At 59.3% G+C, this 15209-nt stretch overlaps 1 protein-coding gene across 1 annotated transcript; it reads left to right on the forward strand.

The window, feature by feature from the left end:
- The first annotated feature begins 3521 nt into the window (after nucleotides 1-3521).
- On the forward strand, nucleotides 3522-7090 carry FEM1A (fem-1 homolog A). The gene has a single exon (XM_041763421.1). The coding sequence runs from the start codon at nucleotides 3645-3647 to the stop codon at nucleotides 5673-5675; it is 2031 nt and encodes a 676-aa protein (XP_041619355.1). The 5' UTR covers nucleotides 3522-3644; the 3' UTR covers nucleotides 5676-7090.
- Nucleotides 7091-15209: the final 8119 nt, after the last annotated feature.

The raw sequence follows: 15209 nt of genomic DNA on the forward strand, positions 1-15209 counted from the left end.
ATATTAATAATATATAATATATTAATAATACATAATTATTAATAATAATATATAAATTTAAATTTAAAAAGTAATTTAAAAAAAAGAAAAAATTAAATAAAAGACTGCTGGAAGATCTGTGTTATTTGAATATCAGCTCTTCCAGGGCCTAGATTTGTGTTTGTCTTGTTCACTCACACCCCTGATGTCCAGAGAGGCACCTGGCATGTACTGGGCACCTGACATATGTCCACCAGCAGGAGGACTGTCTGCATAAAACGTGAATGGTAAAATCTTCAAGCTGTAATGCAGAGTGCAAAGCAGCAGGTAATGTAACACCTGTATTTTCTTGATCCCCCAAATGACCCCTTTTCCCTTTTCAGGAATCAGGAAAAAAAAAACTGAGCTATATTTCACTTAAAGCCATACGTAGGGGGATCCCTGGGTGGCTCAGCAGTTTAGCGCCTGCCTTCGGCCCAAGGCATGATCCTGGAGTCCCGGGATCGAGTCTGACGTCGGGTTCCTTACATGGAGTCTCTGCCTCTCTCTCTCTCTCTCTGGTCTCTCATGAATAAATAATAAAATAAAATCTTAAAAAAAAAAAAGCCATGTGTGTGTTTAGCGTGGTGTGGGGTGCTTTTTGGTTTTGTTTTTGTTTTTTTTTTTTTGCCCCTGAAGAGCTGTTATTAAATTCTAGGTGTTGTTTTCAACAACCAATGGCGATAAGAATGAGGGAAATTCAGACGTGTGCACCGAACAGGATGCAAGAGAAGAGAAACGCTTCTGGGTCAGGGTACCTGGGTGGCTCCAGCCATGGAGCATGCAACTCCTGATCTCAAGGTTGTGAGTTTGAGTCCCTGGTTAGGTGTAGATATTACCTAAAATAAAATCTTAAAAAAATGTTTGCAGATCGCTCAGAGTTACGTTTCAGGCTAGGGGATATGGTAAGGAATGTTTTTTCGCAGTTTTTCCTCTCTCACTTTGCTTGTTTGCATTTCCTGACTTGTTCTTGAGTTTTTGGGTTTTTGTCAGTTTTTGTAGAGAATATATAACACTTGTGCAACAAGAAAGACTGTAGAAATGCAGTTCAGTCGATGGCATGAAAGATACCACAGCTTGCTGGCACGTACGGTGCTGTGACTAAGGCCACAGGTTCTGTCTGGAGCTGGAGGGGCTGGGTTCAAATCCCTGTCCCGCCCCTTGTGAACCCAGGGACACTCAGAGCTTGCCTTTGCCTCTGGTCCCCACATTTACACGTGCTCCCATCTCTAGAAGAAATGCACCCCACCGAGCCTGTGCCAGGGGTTCCGTCCTCACCTCTCCCTCCTTGGAGCTGTGATTTCTTTTCCCTCCTTATGTGCAGCAATCCAGAAATTCCTGGAACCTCAGGCAGCCATGTGCTGTGTACTGAATGTTGGTGTCCCTCAAGTCCACATGTTGAGGCCCTAACACCGATGGGATGGCTCTTGGTAGTGGGGCCTTTGAAAGGTGGTCAGGGTAGGACGAGGTTACGAGGGTGGGGCCCCCACGGTGGGATTAGTGCCCTTGCCAGGGGACAAAGAGACCAGAGGCCTCTCCTTCACATGAGCACCCAGCGAGAAGGTGACATCCACGAGCCAGGGAAGGCCTCTCACTGAACCCGGCCACGCTGGCACCCTGATCTCCGGCATCCGCCTCCAAAACTGTGGGAAATAAATATTCGTCCTTCAAGCCACTATGATGATTAATATGAGTCAACTTGGCTGGGCTGTGAGATGCTGAGATCGCATGTAATACGGTCTCCTGGGCATGTGAGTGAGGGCGTCTCTGGAAGAGACAAGCACTGGAATCGGTGGCCGAGTAATCAACACGCCCTCACTAATGAGGGTGGGCCTCACCCAATTTCTTGAGGGTCTGGATAGAACGAAAAGGCGGAGGGAGGGAGAATTTGCTCTCCCTGCTGGAGCGCGGACATCCCCATCTCCCGCTGTCAGCAATCAGAGCTCCTGGTTCTCAGGCCTTTGGCCCCGGACTGAATCACGCCACCAGCTCTCCTGGGCCTCTGGTTTGCAGATGGCCAATCAGAGGACGTCGTGGCCTCCACAGTTTTGTGAGCCAATTCCGTGCGTGTGTGTGTGTGTGTGTGTGTGTGTGTGTGTAGGACATTTACCCTTGGGCTCTATTTCCCTGGGAGCCCTAACACGGCCACCCTGGCTGCCCTCTGTTAGAGCAGCCTGAGCATCTCCCTAAGCTTCCTGGAGAACAATGGTGCCGGGGAGGGCAGCCGGGAGCACCGGGTCAGGGACGCACACAGGAAGGCTTGACGTGTCAGTCGACACCGAAGAGGCCCCATAGGTGGAACAGTGTTTCAGGAAGCGGGAACAGCACATGCAAAACTTGGGAGGTGTGAGAACACTATACACTCCCTTGAGCCCTCCTGGCCATGCCAGCATCCTTCCTCTTTCCCACAATTCTCAGTAACCTTGGGGCAGGCAGCAGCAAAGTGCAGGCGGGAGAACTTTGGGGGTCAAGGTCTCACTTGGGGGGTGGGGCTCAGGCTTCCTGGCTGTTGCCCTGTGGGTGCACTCGCCCGGGGGGCCTGGGCTCCGGTGGGCCCCACACTGGGTTTGATGCTCTGCTGGCACCACTGGGAAATTCTTAATTTGGGACAAGGGAAGCCACATTTTCATGGTGCGCGCGATCCTACAAAGGACGCAGCCACAGAAGCTGCCTGGGTTCAAATCCCGAGCCTGCCATTTAACTTGCCCCGTGTCCTCGGACGGAAATCCTCCAAGCCCCCAACCCCAGAGGCTTTACTCATGAGGACGGCGGGAGAGCTCCTAGGTCAGGTGACCGACCTAAAACAATTTAGGACCAATAAAAATTAATTTATTAAAAAAAATTAAAATAAATAAAACAATTTAGGTTTTGCATTTAGGGTGTCGAGGGTTGAAGGCAGGAAAAGTAAATGTTCAGTAGTGCATCAACGAGTAAGTACAGGTGTGCACGCATATGAATGGCTGCAGGGCGAGCGACCCCGAGGGCCACCTGTACCCTCTGCTCCCCTAACGTCCTGGCGCCGCCAGCTCTCCCGCCTCTCCCGAGCGCCCCCTGCCGGCCAGCGGCTCGGCCGCACCAAACCTAAATCAGCCCGGGCCGTCGACCTCGTTCTCGCCCCTGATTGGCTCCGAGTCGCTCGCGATGCCTTTCGGGGAATGTAGTCTCTCGGCCCGCGCCTGCGCTTCGCGTGGAGGAGCCACAGGAAGTACGTAGACAAAGTTGCCCGGGTCGCAGAAGTCATCGTGAAAAGCATTGCGCGGCGGGAATTGTAGTCCACGCGTCGCCAGTTTCGGCCTCAATCCTCTCGGTGGGAACGACAATCCCCACCATGCACCGCGCTCCCAGTTCGCCTAGGCTGGCGCGCGCCCTTCTAGGAGTGGTAGTCCTGGCCCTCTGCGTTCGCCTTCTACCCTGCGGAGGAGGCCGGCCCCCCGGGACTACATTTCCCAGCGCGCCCCCCGCTTCGTCCGCGGCGCCCGGCCGCGGCAGCCATTTTGTTCCGCCGGAGAAGCCCCTAAGATGGCGGCGGGGGAGACGGTGAAGGTTGCCGCCGGCCCGTCCGGGCGCTAGCCCGCGCTCTCCGCGTCCCCCGGCGGCCGGCCCATGGCCTGGCGGAAGCCCGGACCATGGACCTCCGCACCGCCGTGTACAACGCCGCCCGCGACGGCAAGCTGCAGCTGCTTCAGAAGCTGCTCAGCGGCCGCAGCCGGGAGGAGCTGGATGAGCTGACGGGCGAGGTGGCGGGCGGGGGGACGCCGCTGCTCATCGCCGCCCGCTACGGCCACCTGGACGTGGTCGAGTACCTGGTGGACCGGTGCGGCGCGAGCGTGGAGGCGGGCGGCTCGGTGCACTTCGACGGCGAGACCATCGAGGGCGCGCCGCCGCTCTGGGCCGCGTCGGCCGCCGGGCACCTGGACGTGGTGCGCAGCCTGCTGCGCCGCGGGGCCTCGGTGAACCGCACCACGCGCACCAACTCCACGCCGCTGCGCGCCGCCTGCTTCGACGGGCACCTGGAGGTGGTGCGCTACCTGGTGGGCGAGCACCAGGCCGACCTGGAGGTGGCCAACCGGCACGGCCACACGTGCCTCATGATCTCCTGTTACAAGGGCCACCGCGAGATCGCCCGCTACCTGCTGGAGCAGGGCGCCCAGGTGAACCGGCGCAGCGCCAAGGGCAACACGGCGCTGCACGACTGCGCCGAGTCCGGCAGCCTGGAGATCCTGCAGCTGCTGCTGGGGTGCAACGCCCGCATGGAGCGCGACGGCTACGGCATGACCCCGCTGCTGGCGGCCAGCGTCACGGGCCACACCAACATCGTGGAGTACCTGATCCAGGAGCAGCCTGCTGGGGACGGGGTGCGGCCGGGGCTGCCCCGGGAGGGCCCCTCCTCCTCCTCCAACGCCGCCGCCGCCGCCGCCGCCCCGGGCCCGGCAGGCGCGCAGCCCCAGGGGGCCCGCTGCTGCGGAGGCTCCTCCGCGGCGGAGGAACCGCTTGGCGATTCCTACGAGAGCTGCTGCCCCACCAGCCGGGAAGCCGCCGTGGAGGCGCTGGAGTTGCTGGGAGCCACCTACGTGGACAAGAAGCGGGATCTGCTCGGGGCCCTGAAGCACTGGAGACGCGCGATGGAGCTTCGGCACCAGGGCGGCGCCTACCTGCCCAAACCCGAGCCCCCGCAGCTGGTCCTGGCCTACGACTATTCCAGGGAGGTGAACACCACTGAGGAGCTGGAAGCGCTGATCACGGACCCCGACGAGATGCGCATGCAGGCGCTGTTGATCCGAGAGCGCATCCTGGGCCCCTCTCACCCGGACACGTCCTATTACATCCGCTACCGGGGTGCGGTGTACGCCGACTCGGGCAACTTCGAGCGCTGCATCCGCTTGTGGAAGTACGCCCTGGACATGCAGCAGAGCAACCTGGAGCCGCTGAGCCCCATGACCGCCAGCAGCTTCCTGTCCTTTGCAGAACTCTTCTCTTACGTGCTCCAGGACCGCGCGGCCAAGGGCAGCCTGGGCACGCAGATCGGCTTCGCAGACCTTATGGGGGTGCTGTGCAAGGGAGTGCGGGAGGTGGAGCGGGCCCTGCAGCTGCCCAAGGAGCCGGGGGACTCGGCCCAGTTCACCAAGGCCCTGGCCATCATCCTCCACTTGCTCTACCTGTTGGAGAAAGTGGAGTGCACGCCCGACCAGGAGCACCTGAAGCACCAGACCGTCTACAGGCTGCTCAAGTGTGCCCCGCGAGGCAAGAACGGCTTCACTCCTTTGCACATGGCTGTGGACAAGGACACCACCAACGTCGGCCGCTACCCGGTGGGCAGGTTCCCCTCCCTCCAGGTGGTTAAGGTGCTGCTGGACTGTGGGGCCGACCCGGACAGCCGGGACTTTGACAACAACACGCCGCTGCACATAGCGGCCCAGAACAACTGCCCGGGGATCATGAACACCCTGATCGAAGCCGGTGCCCACATGGATGCCACCAATGCCTTCAAGAAGACCGCCTACGAGCTGCTGGATGAAAAGCTGCTGGCCAAGAGCACCATCCAGCCCTTCAACTACGTGACCCTGCAGTGCCTTGCGGCCCGTGCCCTGGACAAGAACAAGATCCCCTACAAGGGCTTCATCCCTGAGGAGCTGGAGGCTTTCATCGAGCTACACTGACGGGCTCCCGAGAGTAGCTTCCGGGCGGGGCGGAGCCCACACTCGCTCTCACTCTCTTCCTGAGCCCCTGGGTGGCACAGAAGGGCTTTCCAGCCTCCACAGCCCCGTGGCCTCTGCGGGGAGGAGAAGGGAACTAGCAAGATGTCGGTGCTCAAAGTCTTCAGGATCACGTGCTCCAAGAGCTGGGTCTTTGCCATCGGGAGAAGAGGCACGCCCCGCCACTCGTCCCGCCTGCCCGGGTTTCAGAGGATTTGCCTCCTTGCCTGGAGGCAGGGGGATCGAAGCTTTTGCCTTCCTTCTCCTAGAAACGGGAAGAAGCTGAGAATGGGGTCCATGCTGCTTTGCCCCTGTGCGGCCGGAGGAGCCCAGGCGCCGAGTGCAGTGTTGGGACTGGGGGCTCCTGAGGTCGAAAGTCGGAGACTCGAGAAGCAAGACCGACCCACTTCTTCCAGCGCGCTTGCACCCTGCTCCCTGCTGCACTGTGGGCCGGGCTCTGTGCCCAGGGCAGCCTGCCCCTCGCGTTGCTTTCGTTGGTTTGCTGTTGTGTTGATTCACGAGCGGGCAGGCTGCACGTGTGGCAGGAGTCCTGAGGTTGTGCTGCCGTTTTTTTTTTTTTTAATGAATTTTTGGTCAAGATTTAGTTTACTCCGCCCAGCGAGGTTCTCGTCGTGCCTGAGCAGTGGCAAGGCTACGAGGAGCGAGCTTTACGGCGTGGAGGATTTAACAAGGGAGGTGAAGGTCCTCCGTGTCCGTGGCGAAAGGGAGAGGGGCAACATTTTCAAGAACTTCACTTGTTTGCCTTCTCCTTGGGCTTCCCGGCTCTCCAGCCTCACCCGGAAGAGAAGCATTTTCCAAACACCAAAGGAGCTGGCGGGGCCCCAGCCCCCCACCCAGCGAGAACGGGGCTGGCTTGGGTTCGGTTCCCACAGTTTCTGAGTTAGAAAACTGCAGGCCGCTTCCGCCTCGCAGATCCCGAGCTGTGGGCAGCCCGGCCCCTCTAGCCATCTGGTTTTTTTTTTAGCGGCTCGAGAGTCTGACCCCTTGAGCAGGTTCCAAGTACGCTGTTGAGTCAGCCAGATAAGACGGTGCCAGCATAGGTGACACGCAGTCTCGGTCCCCATCACTCAGGGTCCCAGGTGCCCGTACTGGGGAACCTGCCTCCTCTAGATCCCTGGAGCGGCACTGCGCAGGCAGGAAGCCGCGGACCGGGGGAGCAGCTGCCCCCGCCAGGAGAGGGGGTCCCCCCAACCCCACGCTGGGTCCCTGGGTGTCCCGCCCACTGAGGAAGCGGCCTCGTTTGGATTTGCAGTGTTAGTTAGGACATTATTTATTTACAAGGCCAGGTTTGAGCTTCCGTCGAGGCAGGAAACAGTCACTGTCCCTTGACAGGGCGGAATAAAGCAATGAGGCAGTTACGTTGTGAGTCTCCACGCTGATGCTCGAGTCTCTGGTCGGGGCCACCAGGGGCAGGCCGGGAGAGGGGGCCACGGAGAGCCCAGGGCCCTGGCCACCGTCACCCACTCGGGGGCTTTCTGGGTGTGTCCTGCGGCCACCGGCTCAGATTTCCCGGAGAAGTGGCCTGTTGTGCACGTGGAAGAGAAGGGAAAGCCACGGAGTCCGAAGCCCTGCTTTGCCCTGGGGTTGCCCCAGCAGAGGTGGGGGGGCCCCAGAGGCCGTTGTGACCCTGGTGGGCTTCCTGGGGCCGTTGCTGGCTGGGGAGGGAAGTCTGCTCCCTGTCCCCACTAGCTGTGTGGCCTGGGGCCGGAATGGGGTCGGCAGGACCCCCGCATGACAGGGATGGCCAGGCCTCCCCAGCGTGTTGGGCCAAGGGGCTGCTGCTTGGTCTGGCTTCACTGGGGTCCGCCCGCTCCACGTTGTTGCCTTGGAGGAGGAATCAGTGGGTGCTCAGGAGCGACCTCAGGAGATGCAGCGCCGCCAGAGCAATTATTGGGCCCTGGCTGTATGAAGGCTCCTTCCCACGTGCCTTCGTGGGCCGCTCACTGCAGCCCCGTGAAGTGGGTGTTCTTTTTTTTTTTTTTTTTTTAGATTTCATTTATTTACTCATGAGAGACACAGAGAGAGAGAGGCAGACACAGGCAGAGGGAGGAGCAGGCTCCCTGCGGGGAGCCCCACGCAGGACTCGACCCCGGGACCCGGGATCATGTTCCAAGCTGAAGGCAGACGCTCCACCGCTGAGCCACCCAGGGGTCCCTGAAGTGGGTGTTCTTGCTCCTGCTTGGCAAGCGGGGGAAGCGGCTGGGACGTGTTGGAAGACGCCGCAGAGGAAAGCGGCCCCGGGCTCAGACCTGAGAATTGGGACCTGAGCCCCAGGCTCGCGGAGGCCGCTCCGATTCACAGTGAGTGGTGATCCCGCTGCTCCAAACGGTGGAGGATCTGGTTCCTGGGGCGGGGGAAGGCGTCCCCGGGTGGCAGCCTGCAGGACGCAGGGCATCTTCCTGCCCCCGGGGTCAGACCCCGACCCCGACCCAGCACAGTGGCCTGGGAGCCCAGCTGCTCGTTGCTTCACCCTGCATCAGCTTGCAGGGCTTCAGAGGAGGAGCCCGTGGCCCCAGACCTCTAGTGTGAGAGAAAGCGGGGTCACGTAAGCTGGGGGACAGGTGCGCGGCTGCTCAGGCTCCCGGCGGGCCTGGTGCCTGAAGTCACTGGCAAGGCGAGCCGAGCAGGCTGGGAGCCCAGGCTGGGGGTGTCCACCTGCAGCCCCCCACCCCCGGGAGCTGCTTGGGGCATGCCCGCCTCAGCCCCCCGAGCCCCACAGGGGTCACCGCCACATCCTGGGCGCCCACGCGTCGGGGGAGCAGAGGGCTGGGTGAATTCTCGGGGGAGTGTCCCCCTCAGGGAGCCTGGGCCCGCCACCCCCCCCCCCCCCCCCCCCCGGATTCCAGGACTGTCATCTGAGCGGTGTTTACAGGGAGCGGAGCGGAGCGTCCCGGCCCCAAGTTAAAGATAGCTCGGCTCCAAATCACATCGCAGCCCTGGGAGCGCTGGCACCGGGGGCGGCACAGCAGGGCACCGACCCTGTGTCCCCGCAGCCGGCGGGTGTGGATTCCTGCGGGACAGTCGCAGGGACTGGATGAGGGAGCCCGAGTTCCCTCCCGGACCCTTGCGCCTGTGCTTCCCGTAGGTTGCGGAAGAGACATCGAGACTGCGTTGGGTGGGACCTTGGAGACCCCCCCCCCCCCGGGCAACTTCACCCCCTGCCCAATGCCTCAGTGTCCCCTCCTGAAAGCTCCTGGAGCAATAGTGTTGAGCCTATGTCCCCTCCTCCGGGAAGCACTCCCAGGTCATCGAGAGCATCTCAGCCGTCCTTGACCCTACGTAGAACTTGAACCCCCGAGATTATCCTGGTCTTTTTATCTGCCTCCTTGTTTGTTCCTTGTGTCCCCTTCCCTAGAATGTCGCCTGCACCCGCTCGTGCACCGTAGTGTCCCTGTGCCTACAAGTGGCCTGGCTGCAGTAGTTTGCTGAATGAATCCGTGAATTCACAAGGAGGCCCGAGTGCCCGGACGAGGGTTGGGGGGGGCCAGGCAGGCTGTGCGGGGCCTCCCGAGGTCTCGGGGCAACGGGCAGCCACTGCCGCTCCAGGCCCAGGGAGAGGTCCCCGGGTTTGAGCTTGGAGCTTAGACCAGCTGGCCCTGGTGCTGCACCGGGGCCAGTGGAGCAGGAGGGCCCTGGCCAGGAGCCTGCGTGGGAGGCGCACAGCCCAATGTCCCCCTTCCCGCCACTCGGGGCCAGGGGAGCGGCGTCCGGGCGGGATCGTCCTTCCCTGGAGGGTGTCAACCCCCCCTCAGGAAGCTGAAGTAGGGGTGCAAATAACCCCAGGAGCGAAAACTGGGAATCGGGGGAACAAATGCACAAACAAGGGGCCCCCGGCGGGCTTGGTCAGAGGAACAGGTGATTCGATCTTGGGTGGTGAGTTCGAGCCCCACGTTGGTTGTAGTTTCCTTAGACAAAACTTTATTTTTTAAAGATTTTATTTATTCCTGAGAGACACCGAGAGGGGCAGAGACACAGGCAGAGGGAGAAGCAGGCTCCCTGCGGGGAGCCCGATGCAGGACTCTATCCTGGGACACCGGCCACACCCTGAGCCACCCAGGTGCCCCAATAAATAAAATTTTAAAAAGTAAAAAGAAGATAACAGTGCACAAAGGATGGAGAAAAATCAATGAACCCAAAAGCTGGTTCTTTTAAAAGTCAAGTATCGATGTGACCAGTGCTGCGTAATGCATAGGAGCGAGTGTGGGATCACCGTGTTGCACACCTGAAGCTACTATCCCCGTATTAATTACGCAGGAATTGAAAACTCCGTTACAAAATATTTTATTAAGAAAAAAGTGAGGGCAGCCCGGGTGGCTCAGCGGTTTAGTGCCGCCTTCAGTCCAGGGCCTGATCCTGGGGTCCTGGGATCGAGTCTCACGTCGGGCTCCCTGCGTGGAGCCTGCTTCTCCCTCTGCCTGTGTCTCTCTCTCTCTCTCTCTCTCTCTCTGTCTCTCATGAATAAATAAAAATCTTTAAAAAAAAAAAAAGTGAAATGAAACACATCTGGTGGGGGTGCTTCTGGATTCGGCCCTCCGGCCACCAACCTGCCACCAAAGCTCTGATGGGGTCCAGGTTCCTCACTCAGCGAACAGGCCCGCTCACTGGGCGATGTGGGGCGGTGGTCAGGGCGGCGCCCGTGGAGCTTTCCCGAACCTCGGTGTCCAGGAAGGGCGCAATGGTCCGTGAGGATGTCCTGGGGCACAGGAGGCGCCCAGAGCCTGCGTCTGACACGCGGGCTTTCAAGCCTTATGTTCCTTGACTGATTGTGTGTTTAGCAAAGCAGTTTACAAACGTTATTCCCGAAAATGACCAGGATTTAAAACAAAGACCAGTTGGTGAACAAGTGCTCCCCGGGCGCAAGTTCGCCAGCCTGAGGCTGCAGCTGGTGGCTTCCCTGCGGTGCCAGGCTGTGCGACCGTCGCGGCGCTCGGATTCCAGGAGGGGCAAAAAAAAGTGAATTTTCAAGCCTGTTTAAAGAAAATATATTACACGACTGGACACATAGAAAAGGTAAAGTAAGAGGACAGAGGGCGGGCGCTCGCGGCCACAGGAGCCCCCCGCTGGGCCAAGGGGGGCCTGGGGGACCCCAGGGGAGCAGCAGGGAAGACCCCCCTGAGAGGTCAGGAAGCTCCTTGGGACAAGAACAATTTTCTAAGCTTCCCTTGGAAATAAGACACCCTGGCACCTCCCGGGGCTATAAAAAGGACGCGGCCACGGACCTGCTAAAAATAAACGCTCCCGGCCCAGAGGTGCTGGGGTGGCAGGGACCCTGCTGGGGGCCTGGCGGAGGTGTCCGCCCTCTCTGGGCCGTGGTCCCCAACAGCATCGGACCGGACGGCGCCCGGAGACGCAGTTAGTGGGGCTGTTTATGGGGCGGGGGCCGCCGGCGGGGCAGGGCCTGCACCCAGGCCCTCTAAGGGGGGCTCGGCCCCTGGGCCTCTCCAGCCCAAGGCAGGGGGGGAGCTGGAACCACTGTCCCGTGGCGCCCCCTGGTGGCGCACCGTGCTCACTGCGGCACCCCTGGAACCCCACAAGCGCAGCATCGTCTTGCGGGGGCAGGAGGGGCACGTAGGGGACACAGGTTCTCAGGTCGAGCACAGCGGCACCCCCACCCCCACACTCCGGGGGCGCCGAGCTGCCTCCCACCACGGGATCTCGCTTGGGCTCCACCTTCCGCCTGCAGTAGCCTTCCCTTCCGGGAATGCCTCCTCCAGGAAGCCTCCCACGACTGGCCCCCAACTCCAGCGCCCCCACAGTGGCCTCTGCCTCCCCCATCGCACCCAGGACCACCCTGCCCTGCCTGCAACCAGCCACCTAGCGGTGTGTCTGTCTCCCCCGCCGAGACGTGAGCCCCGTGAGGGCAACAACAGGGCTTATGTTACTCGACATTTTGTCCACCAGCTCTGAAACCATCCCTGGCATACAGTAGGTGCTCAATACACACTGTACAATGAACAAAACGAAGGAGCAGGACATTCACCAAGAGGCAGGAAGGAAGCATGGAACAGAGTATTGCTTGTCTGTTTAAACTTTTTTTAAAAAAGATTTTATTTGAGAGAGAACACAAGGCAGGGGGCGGGGCAGAGGGAGAGGGAGGAGCAGCCCCCCCCCCCCCCCCGCTGAGCAGGGAGCAGGACCTGGGACTCGGGATCGTGACCTGTGCTGAAGGCAGACGCTTCACCGCCTGAGCCCCCCAGGCACGCAAACAGATTATTTTAAAGATAATAAAATGTGCACATTAGTTCAAATTCATTTTTAAATTTTCTTTTTCAAATTCATTTATTAAGCACCTGCTGCGAGCCACGTACGGGGGCCCAGCAGTGAATCTACAGATCCGAGCCCATCGTCCGGGGAAGGCAGGTGTTGAACAATGTGCTCGGCGAATTAGGGACTTTGTTAAGTAGTAACAGTGATTTGGCCTCGGAGCGCTAAGCACGAGGGGCTCGCGGGCGCCCCCTGGCGGGCAGCCGGGCCTGCCCCGTGCACCCGGGCGGCGCTGCCCTCCGGACCGCCGCGGGAGGCCGCAGGGACCCAGCATTTAACCTCCCAGAACTAGTCGCCTGGTACTGATTCGTGTCTCACGGCTGTTAGAGAAGGGGACATTAAAAACTAAAAACTCCCGCCCCCCATTTCTCGGCAGGCGGCCGCGGGGGCTGTGCGCCCGTGTGCGTCCCGCGCGCACCTCCAGGAGCTCTCCTCCCAGCCCACGGCTCGTTCCAACATAGGCCTCAGGTCTCCCCTGACTTCCTCCTTCCAGAAGCTTCTCTTACCCCCGCCCCCCGCCCCGCAGGCTGGCCAGCAGTCCCCTTCCGGCCTCCGCAGCCCCTACTCTTCTCCATCACAGGCCTGACCCCTGCCCCCGGTCCCCACCTCTGGCGGTGGACTGTGAGCCCCGGGAGAACAGAACCGGGTTGTCTCGGGTCATCTTGAGCCTCATAGTGCACCCAGTAGGAGCTCAATAAATGCGGACTGGGCGGCTCAGAGGTTGACCCGCTGCCTTCCCCGGGCCTGGTCCTGGGGTCCTGGGATCGAGTCCCACGTCGGGCTCCCTGCCTGGAGCCTGCTTCTCCCTCTGCCTGTGTCTCTGCCCCTCTGTGTGTGTCTCTCATGAATAAATAAATAAATAATCTTTAAAAAAATAAAAAATAAATGCGGGCTGGATACGTGGGGGGATGAAGCCACATGGTCGCCACCCGCTGCCCAGGGAACTCCGCGGGGCAGGGACAGCACCCAGCACAGGCCTGCGCGCAGCAGGCGCCGCGAATCCTGTTCCTCCCTGAAGACACCACAGTGACCCAGACAGATCTGGGAGCCACGAAGGGAACGGGACTATTTCACAGAATGAAGCATACAAGCACACGCAAAAGCAATGGAGGCCATGCACGAACAGTCTGCACCATCCCCGAATGGGCTAGAACCCAGTAGAGAGACACCGGCTCCTTCTTCTGCCCCCAAAAGCTACTTCAGTGCTGTGTGACCTGGGATAAGTGACTTCACCTCTCTGGGCCTTCATTTCCTCATCTATAAACTGGGGACAAGGATAGTCTCTAGCTCCTGGGCTGTTGGAAGGATGAAATAAATTCATCCAGCCCAGGATTTTCCTTCCTTTTTTTCTTTCTTTTCTTTTCTTTTTAAATATTTTATGTATTTATTTGACAGAGAGCGAGAGCACAAGCAGGGGGAGCAGCAGAGGGAGAAGCAGGCTCCCCAGCGAGCAGGGAGCCCTATGCCGGCTTGACCCCAGGGCTCTGGGGTCACGACCTGAGCCCAAGGCAGACGCCCCACCGACTGAGCCACCCAGGCGCCACCGGCCCCGGGCTTTCAAAATGCTTGTCCTTTAAACACGCTGGAGTGACTCAGGGACCCGCGGAGTTCTGGAGTCCCAGGCCTGAAGTCGCTAGGACCGCGTCCGGATGGGAAGGAGGAGGCCCAGGACGGGGCTGTGACTTGTCCCAGGTCGCACAGTTTCTCAGGGACCCCTTTACCCCATCAGCTCTGTTGCCTTTGCTCTGGCCCCAGGCTCAGGGCTGTGCACCCCCCTTCCCGGTCTGTCCTCCCCAGAGCGGCCACCAGAGGGCGCCTGTGAGCACCTGGGGCCTGTGCGCCCTCTGCCCACCGCCCTCCAGGAGCCGGCTACTGTCTCCTCCCTGTCCTCCCCTCTACCCTCTCTCCCCTTCCTCGTGTTCCTCCAACGTGACAGGCAGGGCCCTGCCCCAGGACCTTTGCACAAGTTGTTTCCTCTGCCCAGAAAAATCACTCCTGTCCTCAAGCTCTTCTCATCATGACCAGCTCCTCTTCTTACGGGTCTTGGCCCTAACACTGCCTCCTCAGAGAGGCCTTCCCTGGCCACTTGGGGCAAAGTTTTCCCTCCTGGGCCACTCCCATCTCAGCGCTCAGTCCTTCTGATACCCCTCCATTCCTGATGCCATCAGGCTCCTTCATGTGAAGACTCATTCACTCCCCCCTTCCCTCCGCCTCCACCTGAAAGGAGAGCAAGGGATGGAGTGTGATTGCCTTTGCCCCTCCCTATGGCACGCCAGTGCCTGGGACAATCCGGGTATGCAGTAGGCACTCAATAAATGCTGCTCAAATGAACTGCAATCGGCCAGTTATTTGCTGCTAGCTCTCGCCCCCGTGATCAGAAACCGTCTGTCCACGTACCCGGCCCACCTCTGCGCACCCTGGAAGCTGATCTCCAGGGTTCCTCCCTAGGTTTCACTTCAGTGCTCCGGAGGCTCCCGGAAGCTGAGCCCGGACAAAATCTGAGTCAGCAACAAAAATAACAAGTGGTATCTGACGGCCTGGGTGACTCAGCTGGGCCTGCCCTCCTGGGCCCCAGGAAATGGAGGGAAAGGCTTGCAAAGTTAATGTTTGAGTGAGCTGTCGGGTGGGAGGGGAGGTGGCAGCTTCCTGGCTCAGCCAGCTGGAGCTCACCCTTCCTGCACTCCCTCCCTTGGAAACTATATATGCCCCCACTTCTGACCCATGTGACCTGGGGCCGGGGGGGGGGGGGGCGGTCAGAATTCACCCCTTCGAGCCTGTTTTCCCTATCCATAAAATAAGCCCAGCGATATAAGCTTCTACCCTGAGTGAGGTCAGTTTTGGGGTTTAAAATAGGTTCAGGGGCAGCCCTGGTGGCAGCGGTTTAGCGCCGCCTGCAGCCCTGGGCGTGATCCTGGAGACCCTGGGATCGAGTCCCATGTCAGGTTCCCTGCATGGAGCCTGCTTTTCCCTCTGCCTGTTTCTGCCTCTATCTTTCTCTGTGTCTCTATGAATAAATAAATAAAATATTTAAAAATAAAATAAAATAAAATAAAATAAAATAAAATAAAATAAAATAAAATAAAATAAAATAGGTTCAGGAGTGCCAGGCTGGCTCAGTGAGTGGAGCATGCGACTTAATATCTAGGTCCTGAGTTCAAGCCTCAGCTTGGGTGCAGAGATTACTTTAAAAAATAAAAAAAATAGGGCACCTGG

This window comes from Vulpes lagopus, chromosome 7 (assembly GCF_018345385.1).
Source record: "Vulpes lagopus strain Blue_001 chromosome 7, ASM1834538v1, whole genome shotgun sequence".
NCBI lineage: Eukaryota > Metazoa > Chordata > Mammalia > Carnivora > Canidae > Vulpes > Vulpes lagopus.

Coding starts and splice junctions, on each gene's coding strand:
- FEM1A (XM_041763421.1), top strand. CDS start 3,645: ATGGACCTCCGCACCGCCGTGTACAACGCCGCCCGCGACGGCAAGCTG.